This window comes from Anastrepha ludens, chromosome 3 (assembly GCF_028408465.1).
Source record: "Anastrepha ludens isolate Willacy chromosome 3, idAnaLude1.1, whole genome shotgun sequence".
NCBI lineage: Eukaryota > Metazoa > Arthropoda > Insecta > Diptera > Tephritidae > Anastrepha > Anastrepha ludens.
In genome coordinates this window covers 47,964,487-47,981,771 of record NC_071499.1, presented here as the reverse complement: position 1 = coordinate 47,981,771, position 17,285 = coordinate 47,964,487, and the positions used below count along the sequence as shown (strand labels likewise).

General features: G+C 36.8%; 1 protein-coding gene across 2 annotated transcripts in view; it reads left to right on the top strand.

The window, feature by feature from the left end:
* The window catches only part of LOC128857892 (furin-like protease 2), a 239,035-nt gene that overhangs the window by 85,959 nt on the left and 135,791 nt on the right, over window positions 1-17,285 (top strand). For both annotated transcript variants that reach the window (XM_054093712.1, XM_054093711.1), the window contains exon 5: window positions 10,297-10,431. In XM_054093712.1, the coding sequence (XP_053949687.1) occupies window positions 10,297-10,431 (135 nt within the window). The remainder of the gene's footprint in view (window positions 1-10,296; window positions 10,432-17,285) is intronic.

The following is a 17,285-nucleotide window of genomic DNA, read 5'->3' as shown; positions in this document are numbered from 1 at the left end:
TGATTTCAAGTGAGAAAAGTTCTCGTTAATATTCTAAAACTTTTTTCGCTCGCGATGTTGCCTATTTTCGCTATATAACGGATACAAAACAGTAAAAAAGCTCCAAATGGAAGTGAGAAAAGGTCTTCTTAATTTTCTAAAACTTGTTTCCCTCTCGACGTTATCCATTTTCGCCACACAATGAATGGAAAATAATAATAAAGCTCTGATTTCAAATAAGGAGAATTCTCGGTAATTTTTTGAAGCTTCTTTCCCTCGCGATGTTGTCTATTTTCGCCACATAAAAAATGCAAAGCAATAATAAATCTCCAATTTAAAGTGAGAAAAATGTTCGTTAATTTTTTAAAACTTTTATCCCTCACTATGTTGTCTATTTTCGCCACTCAACGAACCCGAAACAATACTAAAGCTCCAATTTGAAGTGAGAAATATTCTCGTTCATTTTCTAAAACTTGTTTCCCTCGCGATGTTGTCTATTTTGGACACATAACAAATTCGAAACAACAATAGAGCTCCAATTTGAAGTGAGAAAAATTTTGTTAATTTTTCTAAAACTTCCTTCCGTCGCGATGATATCTATTTTGACCACACAATGAATGGGAAATAATAATAAACCTGAAATTTCAAGTGAGATAAATTCTCGTTAATTTTTTGAAACTTCTTTCCCTGGCGATGTTGTCTACTTACGCCACATAACGGATACAAAACAGTAATACAGCTGCATATTTAAGTGAGGAAAGGCCTTCTTAGTGTTTAAAACTTTTTTCCCTCACTATGGTGTCTATTTTCTCCACACAATAAAAGCGAAACAATAATAAAGCTTCAATTTGAAGTGCGAAAAATTCTCGGTAATTTTTTAAAACTTGTTTCTCTCGCAATGTTGTCTATTTTCGCCGCACAATGAATGGAAAATAATAATAAAGCCCCGATTTCAATTGAGAAAAATTCCAGTTAATTTTTTGAAACTTTTCCCCTCGCGATGTTGTCTATTTTCGTTATAAAACAGTAATACAGCTCCAAATTTACTTGAGAAAAGATTTTCTTAGTTCTTAAAACTTTTTTCCCTCGCTTTGTTGTATTTTCGCCACAGAGCGAGAGCGAAACAATAATAAATCTTGAATTCGTAGTGAGAAAAATGTTTGTTAATTTTTTAAAACTTTTTCACTCGCGATGTTGTCTATTTGCGCCACATAAAAAATGCGAAGCAATAATATAGCTCAAATTTGAAGTGAGAGAAATTTTCGTAATTTTTTTAAAACTTCTTTCCATTGCGATGTTGTCTATTTTCGCCACACAATGAATGGGAAATAATAATAAACCTCCGATCTCAAGTGAGAAAAATTCTCGTAGTTTTTTTAAATGTTTTTCTCTCGCAATGTTATCTATTTTCGCCACATAACGAACGCGAAAGAATAATAAGACTCCAAATAGAAGGGAGAAAAGGTCTTCTTAATTTTAAAAACTTCTTTCCCTCGCTAAGCTGTCTATTTTCGCCACATGAAGAATGCTAAACAATGATAAAGCTTTGAACCATCTGAAACTTTCACTTTATTCTATTAGAAATAAATAAGCCATAAAACTGCTTACCCAAATTGTTTTCTGTTAGGGGAGGTTTTGAAGGAAATTAATATAGATGAATGCCAAAAAAGTTAAAAAAAAAATCTAAATTAATATGAAAAAAAAAAATTTAACATGAATGAAGAAAAAAAAAAAAGAAAAGTTAAAACTTATCAAGATGTCCGTGCCACCGTGTCATTATGTGACTCGCTTTATTACTCCTTAAAAAAAATTGGCCCAGTATGAGTTATCTGAAATGAAGCAAGTAGCACCGTTTATGGAGATATAACAAAATTAAAATTTTTGAGTTTTAAAAAATATGATTTCAGTAAATTACAGTTATCTGCAGGTGAAATTAAAACATCTTTTAGTATTATGAGGGCATTTAGCACTTGAAAGATCTTTTGTGCTTTTTATATATTATATCTGTAGGGTAACCGGACACTAATGGAAGTAATATAATTAAAAAAAAAAAGAGTGAGAGATATCAAATTGATGCTGAATGCTATTTGAAGCCATTGCCTTTGCTTGAAATCATTATCTTTTGTTTTTGTTTTAAACAATTCATGAGAAAAATTAATTTTTAACACCTCTCACAATTTTTTATGCATAAACGCGAATATACCAGTTTTATTTTATTTTTTTCTTCAATTTCGATAAAATGAAAGCAGAGTTTATAACATTTATAGAAATAAAAATAAAAAATATATATTTCTTAACAAATACGTAGCAAAGCACATAGGCTGCTAAAAATGTATACATTTATTTTTATATGCAATACTAATTCTTTGGTCATCTTTTACCTTAAACTTTACTTATATTTTATTACCTTTAGTCCTTTTTGGTTTTGAAAAAAATTTATTTCAACTTTATTTATGGGGACCTGCACAATTTAATTTAATTTAATTTATAGTGAAATGCTTGTTGTAGTCCTTACTGGAGCGTTAAACTAATTGGGTAATGTATGGACAAATGGTAATTCCTTTTGTAAGCTATTTAAAAGTTGGTATTATTATATTATTGTTGTATATTGATCCCTTATTGCTAAGTATGACATTAATACCTCACTAAATATTCTATGTAAGTACTTAAAAGAAATAATTGTAAGTATGCATAAGTCTATAATTTCTATGCCTTGAAGAGTCATAGCATTCACAAGATTGAGTTTTCCGTTCTTCTAGCTGTCGTATGAATTTTGACCAGTACTCGAACAATGTGAAACTGACACTTTCTCTATCGAAGATTTGATTTCCCATGTGAACACTAGATTTTGATGCCCTTCTAGTGGCTATTTGGCCGTTAGATTTGGAGCGCCGTATAAGGACTTTTGCAGTAACTCTTGAGATAAGACGGGGGCATAGAGTCCAAATCTCGGTGAAAGACCGAAATGAAGAAAAAGTTTTTTCTAATAGCGATCGACAGGCAATGGCAAGCCTCCGAGTGTATTGCTGCCATTAAAAAGCTCCTCATAAAAATATCTGCCGTTCGGAGCTGGCTTGAAACTGTAGGTCCCTCCATTTAGGGAACAACATCAAGACGCACACCACCAATAGAAGGAGGAGCTCGGCCAAACACCCAAAAAGGGTGTATATAGAGCTAAGCGATGAATGTTCATGAAAATGAAAATTATAAAACTCCGAAATGTTATGCAATTTTTTTCGATTCAAAAACTGTTTTAAATGCTTCGAGTTCAAGAGTTCCACGCGGCGGTCATTTTTGTTTGCTAATTTGTGCTAATTTAGTTTAATTTTTGGTCGAAGTTTCCACTGTGCAATTCGCCTTCCACCCTTTCAGTTTCAATCTAAGGAAAAAATTTGGAAGTACATTTCTAGTGGCCTTTCAAGCATTCAATTATTCGTTGCACACTTAAAATATAATTTTTTTGTTATTGCCATGAATTTTCCCGCGACGTTGAGTTTTTCTTGAAGTTTTTGTTATTGGAATCTATTAGAAAAAAACACGAATTTCAGTTATATTTTCCTATTAATCAATAGCGCCAATGATCATACTTAAGTAACGCAAATACCCAGCTGCAGCAGCGGATTACTCACTGCTACTTGCTACCCAGGGATAAATATTATTCTCCTTGAACACTTCCCCATTACCCACAGCATCTTTGTTTACCCACTCAGCAACTTAAATCCAACAAAACCATTTGAAACTTTCTCGCATTCATCAGAATTATTGGATTTTCGATTTGACAATGCCACTGAACCAACAGCCAAGCCAAGCAAAGCAAAGCAAAGCCAAACCAAGCCAAGCCAAAACAAACTAACAACATTTCACTCACCCACTCACTCAAGCAAAGCGTGAAAAGGTGCAAAGAATAATAAAAATAAATCAAAAGCCCTAAGTAGTTTAGAAGAAAGGGAAAATAACGAAATGCATATAAATAAATAATGCAAGAAAATGCAATTTATCCAACAAGAACGATGATACGCGTGGCTAAGTTGTAGTTCTCCACCAAAAAGGTAAACTTTACTTGACAATGTCCGCAATGCAACAGCAACTACAAAACCAAAAAACATCAAAAGCGACAAGAAGCACAACTGAGTATATGCTCAAGGCGCAAGCAAACACGCAGCGGCGACCGACCGTCGAAGAAAGCTAACCAAAGCTGTTGAGCAAGCAACCGAAGAAGTCAGCCAAGCTGCCAGCGAACTGGCGGTGCAAGGACATCTGCTTTGTACCAAGGATCTGTCGCATTATCCCTACTGCACAATGCGTTGACAAAGTTTTGGCGCAAAAATGTGAAAAATATGACAAAACCCTGTTTTCAGTTGTGCGGTTACCCACAGCAAATGACAAGCTCCCCCGGCGGCGGCGGCACTTGCCTTTGCTATGATTTACGAGTAAAATATTCTTAAACAGCATAAATTCACAAAAACACAGTGCAGTAGAGGGTAGCCAAAAGTGGATTGAAAGCAAACAAAAATGAAACGAATGCGAAAAATAGTTTGTGTGTTAAAGGGAGAAAGGTAAATTGTCCGAAAAACTGACAATGCCATCAAGGTAAATTTTACGCGGCTGTCACTTTTCATATTCAGGCAAGTAAAACAGCATCTTCCAGAAAAGTAAAGGGTGATGAGAGTGATTGAATGGTTACTGATTTAAATTGCGGATGGCAGGCGAAAATTTAAATAGAATTTTAGTATTAGTGCGCAAGCGTTTGCTTGTTGAATGCGAGGCGTTGGAAGAGTGCCTTCAAGTTGGAGCTGAGTTAGGTACAAACAAATTTCTCTTGCAAATATTGGTCAGGCATATTTAACGGTTACCTGAAGTGTGTTTTCCAACCTTCTACGTCGATTTCTTACCCTTTGATAATTCTGTATAAAAAAAAATTAAAACCAAGTGAATTTGAATTTTCTTTCCATGTCAGTAGAGGGCCTCGGAAGTACAAGTTCGGGGAAAAGATGCTTCACTTTTGAATTTTGAAAAAGGCGAGCCAAGAAACAGCGACAGTTTGGTAACACCTAAAACATTTAGGCTAAAAAGCCCATTGTATTTCAAGATCTAGAAAGTGAAAAGGTAGTTTGTCAATGAGGAAAGTGAGGGAAGTGACAGGAGGAAAAATATGAGGGAGAGAATAGAGAAATAGAGAAATAGAGATAGAACCTGTGAGAAATTTCTAGATTCTTAGGGACATCTGCGCGTTCTCATGCCATCGGTGCCTAAAATTCGTAGCCCTAGCTCTACTTCCAACTCAGTAAAAAATTCTTTACCTAGAATAGTAAACCTACGTCTGGATAGAGCAAGACAGTGGCAGAAGGAGCAAGATTATCTCTTCCTCATCTAGATAACTTATACAGAAGTCATGTGTTTGCACACCCATCCTTTGGGCATGTCTACCTATTAGGCAGTGCCCCGTTATGAGTGAGATCAATGTGCTAAGACTGTGTTTATTTTGGGTTAGAAGAAATTCTGTGCGTTTAGCATTTAGAGGGGCCTCAGTTGACGGGCAATATTGCAGGCGGCTTCATTGCCAGGAGCACATGTTTAGATGAAACCACTGAGCCATCTCGTTAAGATGTTGTCGGCTGTTTTGTGAGGGATTTTATCGCCGCTTGGCTATCACTGAAAATGTGGATCTCATCTCCGGATATCGCATCACACTGTATCAGTGTCGCGGCTTTTATTATTGCCATCAGTTCTGCCTGAAAGACACTACAGTAGTCGGGGAGCCGAAAACTGAAGGAGATCCCCAGATGTTGGAGTCTGACTGTTCCACCGTCAGATCCTCTTCTTTAATGTCTTTCAGTCTCTCCGGGATTCTGAAGGCCGATCGCCTGGTATGATAGTACCTTTCTGAGGCACTTATATGCTTCCGGGGGTAGGTACTACCCCCGGTCGTGATAGTGCCGGAAGGGCAGACATCAGAAGCCATTGGCTGAGCCATGTGGTCCGATGCTGACGACATTGGTGGGAGTTTTTCTCCTTTCGGAGGAGAGAGGACAGAGCGGGAGTTAGGTCCTGACTGGGCCACAGGCTTAACTCCCCTTACGGCAGTGGTCTTTTTTTATTGAAAGACCTGACCTTCCTGAGGGATTTGGAACTAATTTTGGGTTGGCTTGGTTGTCCAAGGCTAGGTTTTTTTTGTGCATATTTGATTGCATAATCGTCCGCGCTGCTCTACCACGGCAAGGTCATTCTACCTCCTGAGGTGACCCAGTTTCAGGAGGGTGCCGTTAAAATACAGCGGGATACCCCTGGCTGCAAACCATGCATTGGGCATGGTGAAGCGTAATACCCTGGATTAGGGCGGTACAGGAGAGAAGATGATGGGATACCAGGTTAGGGACTAACAGTGGGATGGTCGTGGGTACAGTAATCTCCGCATGATGATGGCCTGGCCGCCGCCGTTCTCCAGATGGTTGGCTAGCCAATACCCGTATGAAGTTCCTCTTAGTTCGTGGTGGGTTAACCCTCATGATATGGGGCCTAAACTAGCACTTAAGCCTCATCCCCGCGACAAGGAGACCAACTGATGATTGATTGATTACCTAATTACTAAGTAAGAAAGAAATATATTTTACTGTAAATTATACATTTAACTTTTAAAAATGAAATAAATATGAAAATTCAACAATCCGTAAAAAAATATATATAATAATATAAATAATGGAATATGAAATATATTTTGCTTTAAGAAATATTGGTGCTGGTGCTTAGACTATATTTTATACCAATATTTTGATAAGCCCTTATACAGGGTCAAGAGCAATAACTGCCTTATTCGAAAATAATACTTTCGAAAAAACAACACTTTTAATGTATATTTTCTTCCATACAGCAAAAGCTTAAAAAAACGCAAGTATTCCATACGGTATCGTCGTATACAGTGGCGGACACAATTGAGTGCACGATACATTTTTTTGATATTAGTTTTAGGGTGAAAAAAAAACCCATAAATACATATTTCTGCAAATAATTTAAAACTATTTTATGGTCACTCCTTACCTCCTGGGCGATGTAACGACTGCTAGTTGTTACAGAATTAGCACCATAAACTCCTTCTTAATTCATGGTCTGTGATATTCACCATCACCAACGCGCAAAAGTATAAAAATCTTCGACAGAATATTTCTCTCAAAAACTCCAAGTGACGCTTTATCGGATATTGTCATCGTTCAAGCTTCTGCGCCAGTGAAGTGTTAGTTTTGTTCATCGAAATAGGATTTTACTACTCAATTACCTACTTAGTTCAAAGTAGCACTTGTTGACAAGAGAGATTCTACGTTTATATTATTATATAGGGCTGACAATGTTATCACTCTTAATGCTGGTTCTTAAAGAAACGAAGACAATTCCGTCATCAACAATTAGGGTACGGGGTCTACATATCCTCTGTGACATGTGCAGATGTCAATGCTTAACAAGTTCGAGAAGTGTCAGTCACCAGATCGTCGTCTTTGTTCTTACAGGAAAACGAACCGGTCGGGCATTGTTTCCATTGGCCAGCATCTCAAATTACTCGCACTCACGTACTTTGAGCTCTAATTTTCTTTCTAATAATACGTTTCTCTTCCTTTCTTAGCTCTCGGTAGCGATCCCACATGGCTCGTGTTGCGCCCGGCCCCAGCGTGGCGCTATAGGCAGAATCTTTTCTTTCGGCGGCAGCATAACATTCACCGTCGTTCCAACCGTTTTTTCGGGCTCTTCTTCGGCGGCGCTGCTTAGAGAACGAGAAATGTTGCTCCATTGCTCGTGCATGCCGTATTATTGGGCAGTACTCTCTGAGAGCAGGAGTGAGAGTCGAGTGGCGATTCTTCGGGTTGTCTGTTGTGATTGCAGCTTTTCGATGTCAAACAAAATTTTAGTAGTTAGATGTTTTGCTGCACAGAGGCTTGTGCGTAGTTTGGCTGCAACAAGGTAATAATCCAAATCTATGTTAGGTCCTCGGATCGCACGTAGATCTACAACACTAGAATCTTGTCTTCCGTCTATCACAACATGATCGATTTGGTTTCGTGTTTTTCGATCATGAGACAGCCACGTAGTTCGGTGTATCTTCTTATGCTGGAATCTGGTGCTGCAGCCTACCACGTTTCGGGCCCCGCCGAAGTCGATCAGCCTCTGTCCGTTACCGGATGTTTCTTTGCGGAGGCGGAATTTTCCAACTGTGGGACCAAAAATTCCCTCCTTGTCCATCCTGGCATCGAAGCCGCCAAGCACGAATTTTATGTCGTGGCGGGGGCAGTGCTCATAGGAGCGTTCCAGGCGCTCAGAAAAGGAATCTTCGGTCGCATCGTCCTTCTCTTCCATCCGAACGTGGGCACAAATGAGCGAGGTGTTGAAAAATCTGCAACTACTTATATCAAGAATAGGCTACAGAACTGCATACTCAACGTTTTCCTTGAGCTTCGGATTAAAAAGTTCAAATTTGAAAGACAATTGTTTGAGTTTTGCCAAATGTCATGCACAGTTTGATAAAAGCTTGATTTATATAGCTTAGCAAGTCATCTTGAATAGATAGTAAAAGTTTTTTACTTACTTAGATGGCATTACAACCGCATGTCGGTTTTGGCCGAATCTAAGTCACGGATCTAGCTTGGCTTGCCGCTTGCTGGCGGCAGTTGATGACACCGAGTTATGCCTCACTTGGCCTCCTTAACTCGTTCTTTGGTCTTAGGTCTTCCTATTTCTCGTCGACCAACAGTGGGTTCTCTCTTGAAGGATTGTCATGCCGAAGAACTTTCGTTCATCCTCGAGGCATAGCCAAGCCATTGCAGCCGCTGTATTATATCCACATCTCGGTATAGGTCATACATCTCGCTGTTCTATTGGATACGGCACTCATTCTCACCTACCCGAAGAAGACCACAGATTTTTCGGAGAATTGTTTTCTCGAACGCTTTCAGTGCTCTCTCATCAGTTGACGTCATCGTCCAAGCTTCTGCGGGGATGCTTGTTTTGGTTTTTCGAGAGCGCGCTCTACTCCTCAATTGCCTGCTGAGCCTAAAGTAAGACCTGTTGGCAAGAGTTATCCTTCGTTTAATCTCTAGGCTGGCGTCGTTCTGGCTCTTAACGCTGGGACCTAGATAAACAAAGCCCTTCACCAGTTCAAATTCGCGGTTGCCAACAGTGACGTGCTATCCAAGACGCAAGGACACTTTGTATGTTGACAGCTGATACTTTGTCTTACCCTCGTTCACCGCAATACCTACTTGTTCCGCTTTTTTTCCAGACTGTAGTACGCTGAACAAACGAGGCGGTTGTTCAGGCCGGCAACATTAATATCGTCAGCATACACCACTTTCATATTTTATAGTATCAAAACGGTTCAACTCAGCAGCACGAATAACTTTTTCTAGTAGGGGATGGAAGAAATCACACGGAAGGGAAACGCCTTGTCTGAAAGCTCGCTTGATATCGAACGGCTCGTAGAGGTCCTTTCCGATCTTGACGGAGCTTATCGTAGCGCTCAACGTGATTTTGCACAGCCGTATAAGTTTTGCGGGGATAGCAAAGCCGTAGAAGAAAAGCAGCTTGTTGCCTTTTCTATGTATTTGGCCTCTAAACTGACAAATTTTGTTCAAAATACGCTAAGCTCTCAATTTTTGTTTATAGATTTTGGTATTTGAGCGATTAACTGTAAACAAACAATTAACTTTGCGCATGCTGGTTTTCCTCTAACTGTTCAAAGTGCTTCAATGTGCCATGGATTTTGTTGAGAGACAAAATTAAAAAAAAAATTAAATAAATAAAAAAACGGTTAACTTGTTAAACAAAGTAAATATAAATAAATATAAATAAATAAAAGAAACTAAACACACAAAAACAAATATCATATCATCCAGTTGTGCCCGCCAATGTATATATAAATCAATATTTTTTGAAGCAACTTTAGTAGTCATTGCTGGTGATCAAAGCCACACTAAACAAACAGAAAATATTACCAATTTCATGCTATGGTTGTATGGTTGTACATAGTTTGTTAATATGTATTTATTATTTAAATTCTATTTTCTGCCACAAATTACATATTTTAAGAAATATGCATAACATGAACTGTAAATCTTTTATTGAAATTTAAAACTTTGTCTGAATATTTATTCTAATTTATTTCTTGTCTTCTCTTTCTCTCTTTTACATAATACCTCGCCGTATTCACATATGCCACGCACACATTCCCACATCGGCATAAACTGAAATAAATATTCAAAAACTTCAAACCAAATGAAAACGAAAATAAAATTATACTCACAATATCAAAAACAATCTTAACTCCCCCCCCAATAGAATGGCGGCGCCAAAGATGGTCTTGATATGAATATCGGCCCGGCCTGGCAGAAGGGCTACACCGGCAAAAGTGTTGTTGTTTCTATACTCGACGACGGCATACAAACGAATCATCCTGACCTTGCGCAAAACTATGTAAGTACACAAGCCTATGTAAATAAATATGTTTGTATGTATGCGTCGTTATGTGTATGTGGGAGCTAAATTTTACTAATATGCAATAAATAAAGAACACAAGCAGGAGGGCAACTCGGTCGACAGATTGAGCTTGAACTTAAATCCTTTAGATAGCTACGTACAAATGTATCGTTTAAAGCAAAGTTCACAACTTTTACGCTGTAATTGTAACTGAAGACAATAATTGAAAAAGTCAGACAACTTAAGAGTTGTTGCAAATCTAAATCAAAAACAGAGATTAGTCGCCGCTCGGCATGTGTTTTTAGGTATGTTTGTAAAATAGGGAGGACTAATTTATACGGAGTCAAAAATTTTCCAAGAAAATGTATGGCATATTCGAATTCTGCGCTAAATGTTAAGTAAAAATGCTGAGCAAATTATATTCTAAAAATATTTTAAGTTAGAAAAAAACAGTATTTTATATTTTTTTTCCGGTGTATATTAATTTAGGATTTACAAAATTTTATTTATATATTTATGGTTATCAACTATTTGCAAATTTTGCGATTATCAAAAATTTGGTATACGAAAAATCCTAACACTTAACTGTTTATTCAATGCGAAAAACCACAAGGCAAATCTTTAGCTTTTCGCTCATTCGCTTGCCAGTTCGCTCATTTTAGCGCCATGCACTGAAGACACACGACTGCAGCGGCCTGTAGTTTACTAAAGAGAGATTCCGTGTGAAGTGAGCCAAGCATTTTGGACATTGACGTCACTTTTTTTGGAATTGATTTATTTTTAGGAGAAAAAAAATTTTTTTAAAAAAAAATCAAAATCTACCTATTAAAACAGAAATTTAATCATTTCGAAATTAATTGAATGTTGAAAATTTGTGAGTGAAATATTTTCGGCTATTTTTAACATTTTTAGGGATTTTAACTTTTTAGAATAAAATACCTATGCTTAAAAAAACATATTTTAAATTTAGTCATTTGAGATTTATTCAATGTTGAAAATTTTTGTAAATGGCTTTTGTTGCTCAGAGTACGCTTTATTCAAAGAACAGAAACAATTATCAAGAAAACGGAAATGCGAAATATTGAATGTATGTTGAAAAAGTATTTGACAGATTAATAATGTTGAATAATTACAAAACTGATTTATAGATGGCGCAAGAAACTCGTAGACGAAATTGCTTCGCACTGTTGCATTTGTCCAACACCTCCCCTCGAAGAATTCCGGATGCGGCAACAATCAATTCGCATCAACCATACCCAGATCTGTGATGCACCGGTAGTGTTTTTCGGCAGGTAGTCCTTTTGTGAGCACATCTGCAGGCATATCTTCAGTTGGCATAAAATTTAGTATGATATCGCCGTTTTGATGTTTTTCTCGTATGAAGTGGTGACGTACATCTATGTGCTTGGTTCGCGAGTGATAAACGCTACTCTGCACTAACTTTTGTGCACTTTGGCTGTCGTTATATATTATAATTGAGCTATCCTTTAATCCGATTTCCTTTATAAGATTACGCAGGTATAAGGCCTCTCTTGTCGCTTCACATAAAGCCATATACTCGGATTCAGTGCTCGACAGTGAGACAGTCCTCTGCTTGCGTGCCTCCCACGATATTGCAGCTCCAGCAAGTATAAAGGCGTAGCCGGAATAAGATCGCCTATCCGCCATATTCGCGCCCCAATCTGCATCAGCAATTGCATATAATTTTTTATTTGATTCTTTGTAGAGAATGCCGTAGTTTGTTGTACCTTTTAAGTATCTTAAAACACGCTTAGCTGCCTTCCAATGAATTTCGGTGTAGTTCGAGTTGAATTGGCTCAAAAAATTAATGCTGAAAGCCAAGTCAGGACGCGTTGTAACAGCCAAATATAATAAGGCACCAATCAAACTTTGATATGGATATTTTTTCATTTCAGTTTCATCACTTACAGCGGGTTTTTCTAGCTTAGTGTTGAATTCTAGTGGAGTTTTGACTGGTTTGCAGTCCTCCATATTAAAACGTTTTAAAATTTGTTCTGCATATTCACGTTGATTTAGGAACACACTTTGTTTTTTGAGATCTTGGTGAAATTCTATGCCCAAACAAGTTTTTACTGGACCTATGTCCTTCATCTCAAAGCTTGCAGCAAGAGACTGTTTGATTTCAATTAAGAGCGATTGATCATTTGTAGCTATTAATAAATCGTCCACGTAAACGGTAATCAGCGCAAGACTCGAATTCTTACGCATAATAAAAAGGCATGGATCACATTTCGATGAATGAAATCCCATTTCACGTAATTTAGTTCTCAATTTCTGGTACCACTGAAAACCAGATTGTCTTAAGCCATAAAGCGATTTTCGCAATTTGCATACGGGGTTCTTGTTTTCGGATAAAGCTGTCAACCATTTGTCTGCTATAGCTCGAATTTGACTAGCTTTTGGATCAGCTGTGTCCGGAATCTTACCTGAGATGACCTTGTTGAGGATCACTTCCATATATTCTGGTATTTGCATATAAACGCTTTCATCTAGATCACCATTCAAATAAGCAGTGATGACGTCCATTTGGTGTATCTGAAGATTCATTTCCGCTGCCAAAGCTGCCATTGTTCTGATTGATGTCAATCGCGTGACTGGTGAATATGTGACGTTGAAATCCTCCCCTGGACGTTGCGAGCACCCTTTTGCTACGAGACGTGCCTTCTTCTTATTGTCCTCTTTTGTTCGAAAAACAAATCGATTGCCAATAATCTTTCGCTTGATAGGTTGCTCCACGATGTCCCATGTTTCATTCGAAATCTGTGCGATGTACTCATTTTCAACAGCTACTTGCCATGCTGCTGCTTCGTCGCTGCTAAATGCCTCTTTTAGTGTCACTGGATCTTCACACGTTGCCATATTAACATATTCACAATCTTCAAAATCAGAGCTCGATTCTGACACACTGTCATTTGCTTGTTCCTTTGTGTTACTGGCCGCCTTTTGATATCTCTTTCGAGGTCGTCCCCTTAAGCCAACTCTCATTAATCTTGGCCTACCTCTGCCGTATTTCGATTTCGAAGATGGAGAAGCATCTTCACTTTCACATTCACTGACTGATTTTTCAGCAATGTCTTCGCAACAAGTTTCGTTTCTAACCGCTTTCAACTCCAATTCTATTTCGAAATCTTTTTTCTCGTTATCAGATTTGTGAAACCTTTCTTCGAAGAACTTGACATCGCGGCTCACCAGAATTTTTCGTTTTTTGGGAGACCAGAGTCGATAAGCTTTAGCCTCATTTGAATATCCCACTAAAATACACTCTTCAGATCGTGGGTCAAATTTACCGCTTTGGTTGCCTTTCATCAACACGTAACATTTAGCACCGAACAGTCTGAAATGAACAACTGTGGGGGTTTTCCCCGACCAGAGTTTTAACGGTACCTCACTTTTAAGAACTTTAGTTGGACACCTATTTCTGATATAGTTCGCTGTGTTAATTGCTTCTGCCCAAAATGTCCCTGGTAGATTCGCCTGCGCCAACATACATCTAGACATTTCCAAAAGCGTTCTATTTTTTCGTTCTGCGATGCCGTTTTGCTGTGGTGTATAAGGCGCACTCAACCGCCTCCTAATTCCACAATCGTCCAGATATTTTTGAAAGTTGCCGTTAATATATTCTAAGCCGTTGTCTGATTGGAGAAACTTTATTTTCTTTCCAGTGAATGTTTCGGCAGAATTTTTGAAAATTTTAAACATTGGCAGTACGTCGGACTTTCGTTTTATAAAATAAACTTCACTGTAACGAGAAAAATCGTCCGTGAATGTCACGAAATATTTCGCACCTGAGTGTGAGCAAACCCTCATAGGCCCACAGACATCAGTGTGCACAATTTCAAGCAGTTCTGTGGTACGCTGCTCACTTTGCTTAGGAAAGCTCTCTTGTGTTTGTTTTTGGCTAACACAAATTTCACAAGTCGCTAATTTTTCATTGCTGTCAAAATTCATACCATGTACCATACCTGCGGCACGTTTTAAATCGGTTTCATTGAGGTGACCCATACGAATATGCCAGGTGTTAAGTTTGATAGGATTCGCTTCAGAAATATTTGCTGTCGGCTGTGAACTTTTAAGATAATATAACCCACCAATGCGTGTGGCAGTAAGTACAGGCTTACCTTTCTCTATAATAAGTGCTTTATCTCGCTTAAATATTACCTCAAATCCCTTTTCTGTAATCTTCGAGACTGAAAGTAAATTTGTTCTCAGATCTGGCACGTACATAACTTGTTCGAATTTTATCGGTGCTTCTTTCCCTTCTTCGTTAATAACAACCCTGACGTTGCCTATGCCAGCGATATTCGCTGTGTCGCTATTTGCCAAACTAAGTGTTTTGCTTATTTCTTTGAAGTTAGTGAAGTTGTTTTTGTTGGAACTCATGTGAGAGGAACAACCACTATCCATACACCAATATTCGCTTGAATTCTTTAGCAAGAGAGCCGATTCGAACAACATTGATTTTTCGATCTTTTCTTCAGTAGCGTGACGTGCATTCCAGTTGGAAGTTTTGTTATTTTGTTTTGATCGACAATTTCGCGATATATGACCAACCTCGCCGCATTTATAGCAAGTTCTGTGATCAACCAATTTTGGCACTGAATTTCCTTTTCGTTTATAGTTGCTGCTAGCATTGCCGGTTTGCTTGTGAATATTTTTAAATTTTGGTTGAACATTGAATACGTTCTGTTCCGCAGCTGCCTCCTTTGCTTTTCGCGATTGTTCTTCCTCCAGTATCTTTACACGAAGAACATCCGGCTTGGGGAGTTCATCACGTGTCTCCAAGGCGCATCGAAAGGTCTCGAAGGAATCAGGCAAACTATAAAGAAGCAAAATTGTTAAAAGATCATCACCCACAGTAACATTTATTTCTTTTAGCTTAGTCACGGCGTGGAAAAACTCATTTAAATGTTCACGGATGTTATCTCCTTCCTTCATTCGCGCGAGGGCTATGCGTTTCAGGAGTGTTGCTTTTCTTGCAGGACCTTTTGATTGAAAAGTAGACTCCAATTTCCTCCACATATCATACGACGTTTCAGATTCGGAGATCAAACCTAATTCCGAGGAAGATATTGCAAGCGTTATATCAGCACACGCCTTTTGATCGAACTCTTTCCACTTTGTTGCATTTTCGCCGGTTGGGCAGGCTTTCTCTCCCGATGCGTAGCTCCACAGGTCAGCCTTTATCAGAATAGCACGCATGTGCAATTTCCAGCTATCATAATTATCCGCGTTTAGCGGATCAATCCTTATAGATGTGCCAGCCATAGTTATTTTAAACGGTCGGGCTATTATCTAACTAAACTATCTGTTCCGATAGTTTTATCCAACGTAATTGAAAAAATTTTTATTTTTCTTTTCGATTTCGTGCCTGGGCCCATAACCTGTTGCTCAGAGTACGCTTTATTCAAAGAACAGAAACAATTATCAAGAAAACGGAAATGCGAAATATTGAATGTATGTTGAAAAAGTATTTGACAGATTAATAATGTTGAATAATTACAAAAATGATTTATAGATGGCGCAAGAAACTCGTAGACGAAATTGCTTCGCACTGTTGCATTTGTCCAACAGCTTTTATAGGCGGAAAACCTTTGGTTCTTTTTAACATTTGTATGTACTTCTAACTTTTAGGATAAAATATATCAAAAACACCAATTTTTCCCTTATTAACTTTTTAGCATAAAATATATTTAAATAAAAATAACTGGCTTCCCTTGAACGAATTTTCAAAATTGAAACGTTGTCATACCATAAAGGATGAGGAAGGGAAGGAGAAGAAAAGGAGCCAGACAGGGAAAAAAAGAAGGGGCTTTGGGTGACAGGAAGGCGAAAATTATTAAAAAAAATTTTTTTTTTTCAGAAAATTTTCAGCAAAAAATGTATTTTTGTTTTTTCAGAAAAAATAAATTGTGAAAAAAAATTTTAGGAGAAAAAAATTTAGGAGCAAAAATCTGAGGAGGGAATACTTTTGAAAATGACAAAAAAAAATGTTTTTCTTAAAAATTTGTGACAAGCAAAAAGTGTTTGCTTTTTCTAAAAAAAAAATATTTTTTCTTAAAAAATAAAAAATTGGAGAAAAAAATATTTTTTCTAAAAATATATTCTGAAAAAAAAAAAATTTTTGGAGAAAAAACTATAATTACTGAAAATTATTTTCTGAAAAAAAAAATTTTGGAAAAAAAAAATATTTTTTCTAAAAATTATTTTCTGAAAAAAAAAAAAATTTTCTAGAAAAAAATATAATTTCTGAAAGTTATTTTCTGAAAAAAAATTTTTCTAGAAAAAAATATAATTTCTGAAAGTTATTTTCTGAAAAAAAATTTTTGGAGAAAAAAATATAATTTCTGAAAATTATTTTCTGAAAAAAAAAATTTTTGGAGAAAAAAATATGGTTTCTGAAAATTATATTCTGAAAAAAAAATTTTTGGAGAAATAAAAATTTTTTCTAAAAATATTTTCTGAAAAAAAAATTTTTTGGAGAAAAAATTATAATTACTGAAAATTATTTTCTGAAAAAAAATTTTTTTGAGAAAAAAATATTTTTGCTAAAAATTATTTTCTGAAAAAAAGATTTTTGGAGAAAAAAGTATCATTTCTGAAAGTTATTTTCTGAAAAAAAAAATTTTTGGAGAAAAAAAAAATTTCCGTAAAAATATATATATTTTGTTCAGAAAACAATTTCCAGCAAAAACAAACATTTTTTCTTTGTTAATATACAATTTTTAAGAAAAACCTTTTCTTTTTGGTCATTTTCAGAAAGCATTCCCCCTCAGATTTGTTTTATTTTATTTTTTTTATAGATCAGTGATCAGTGAAAGTTTCATGGTGTG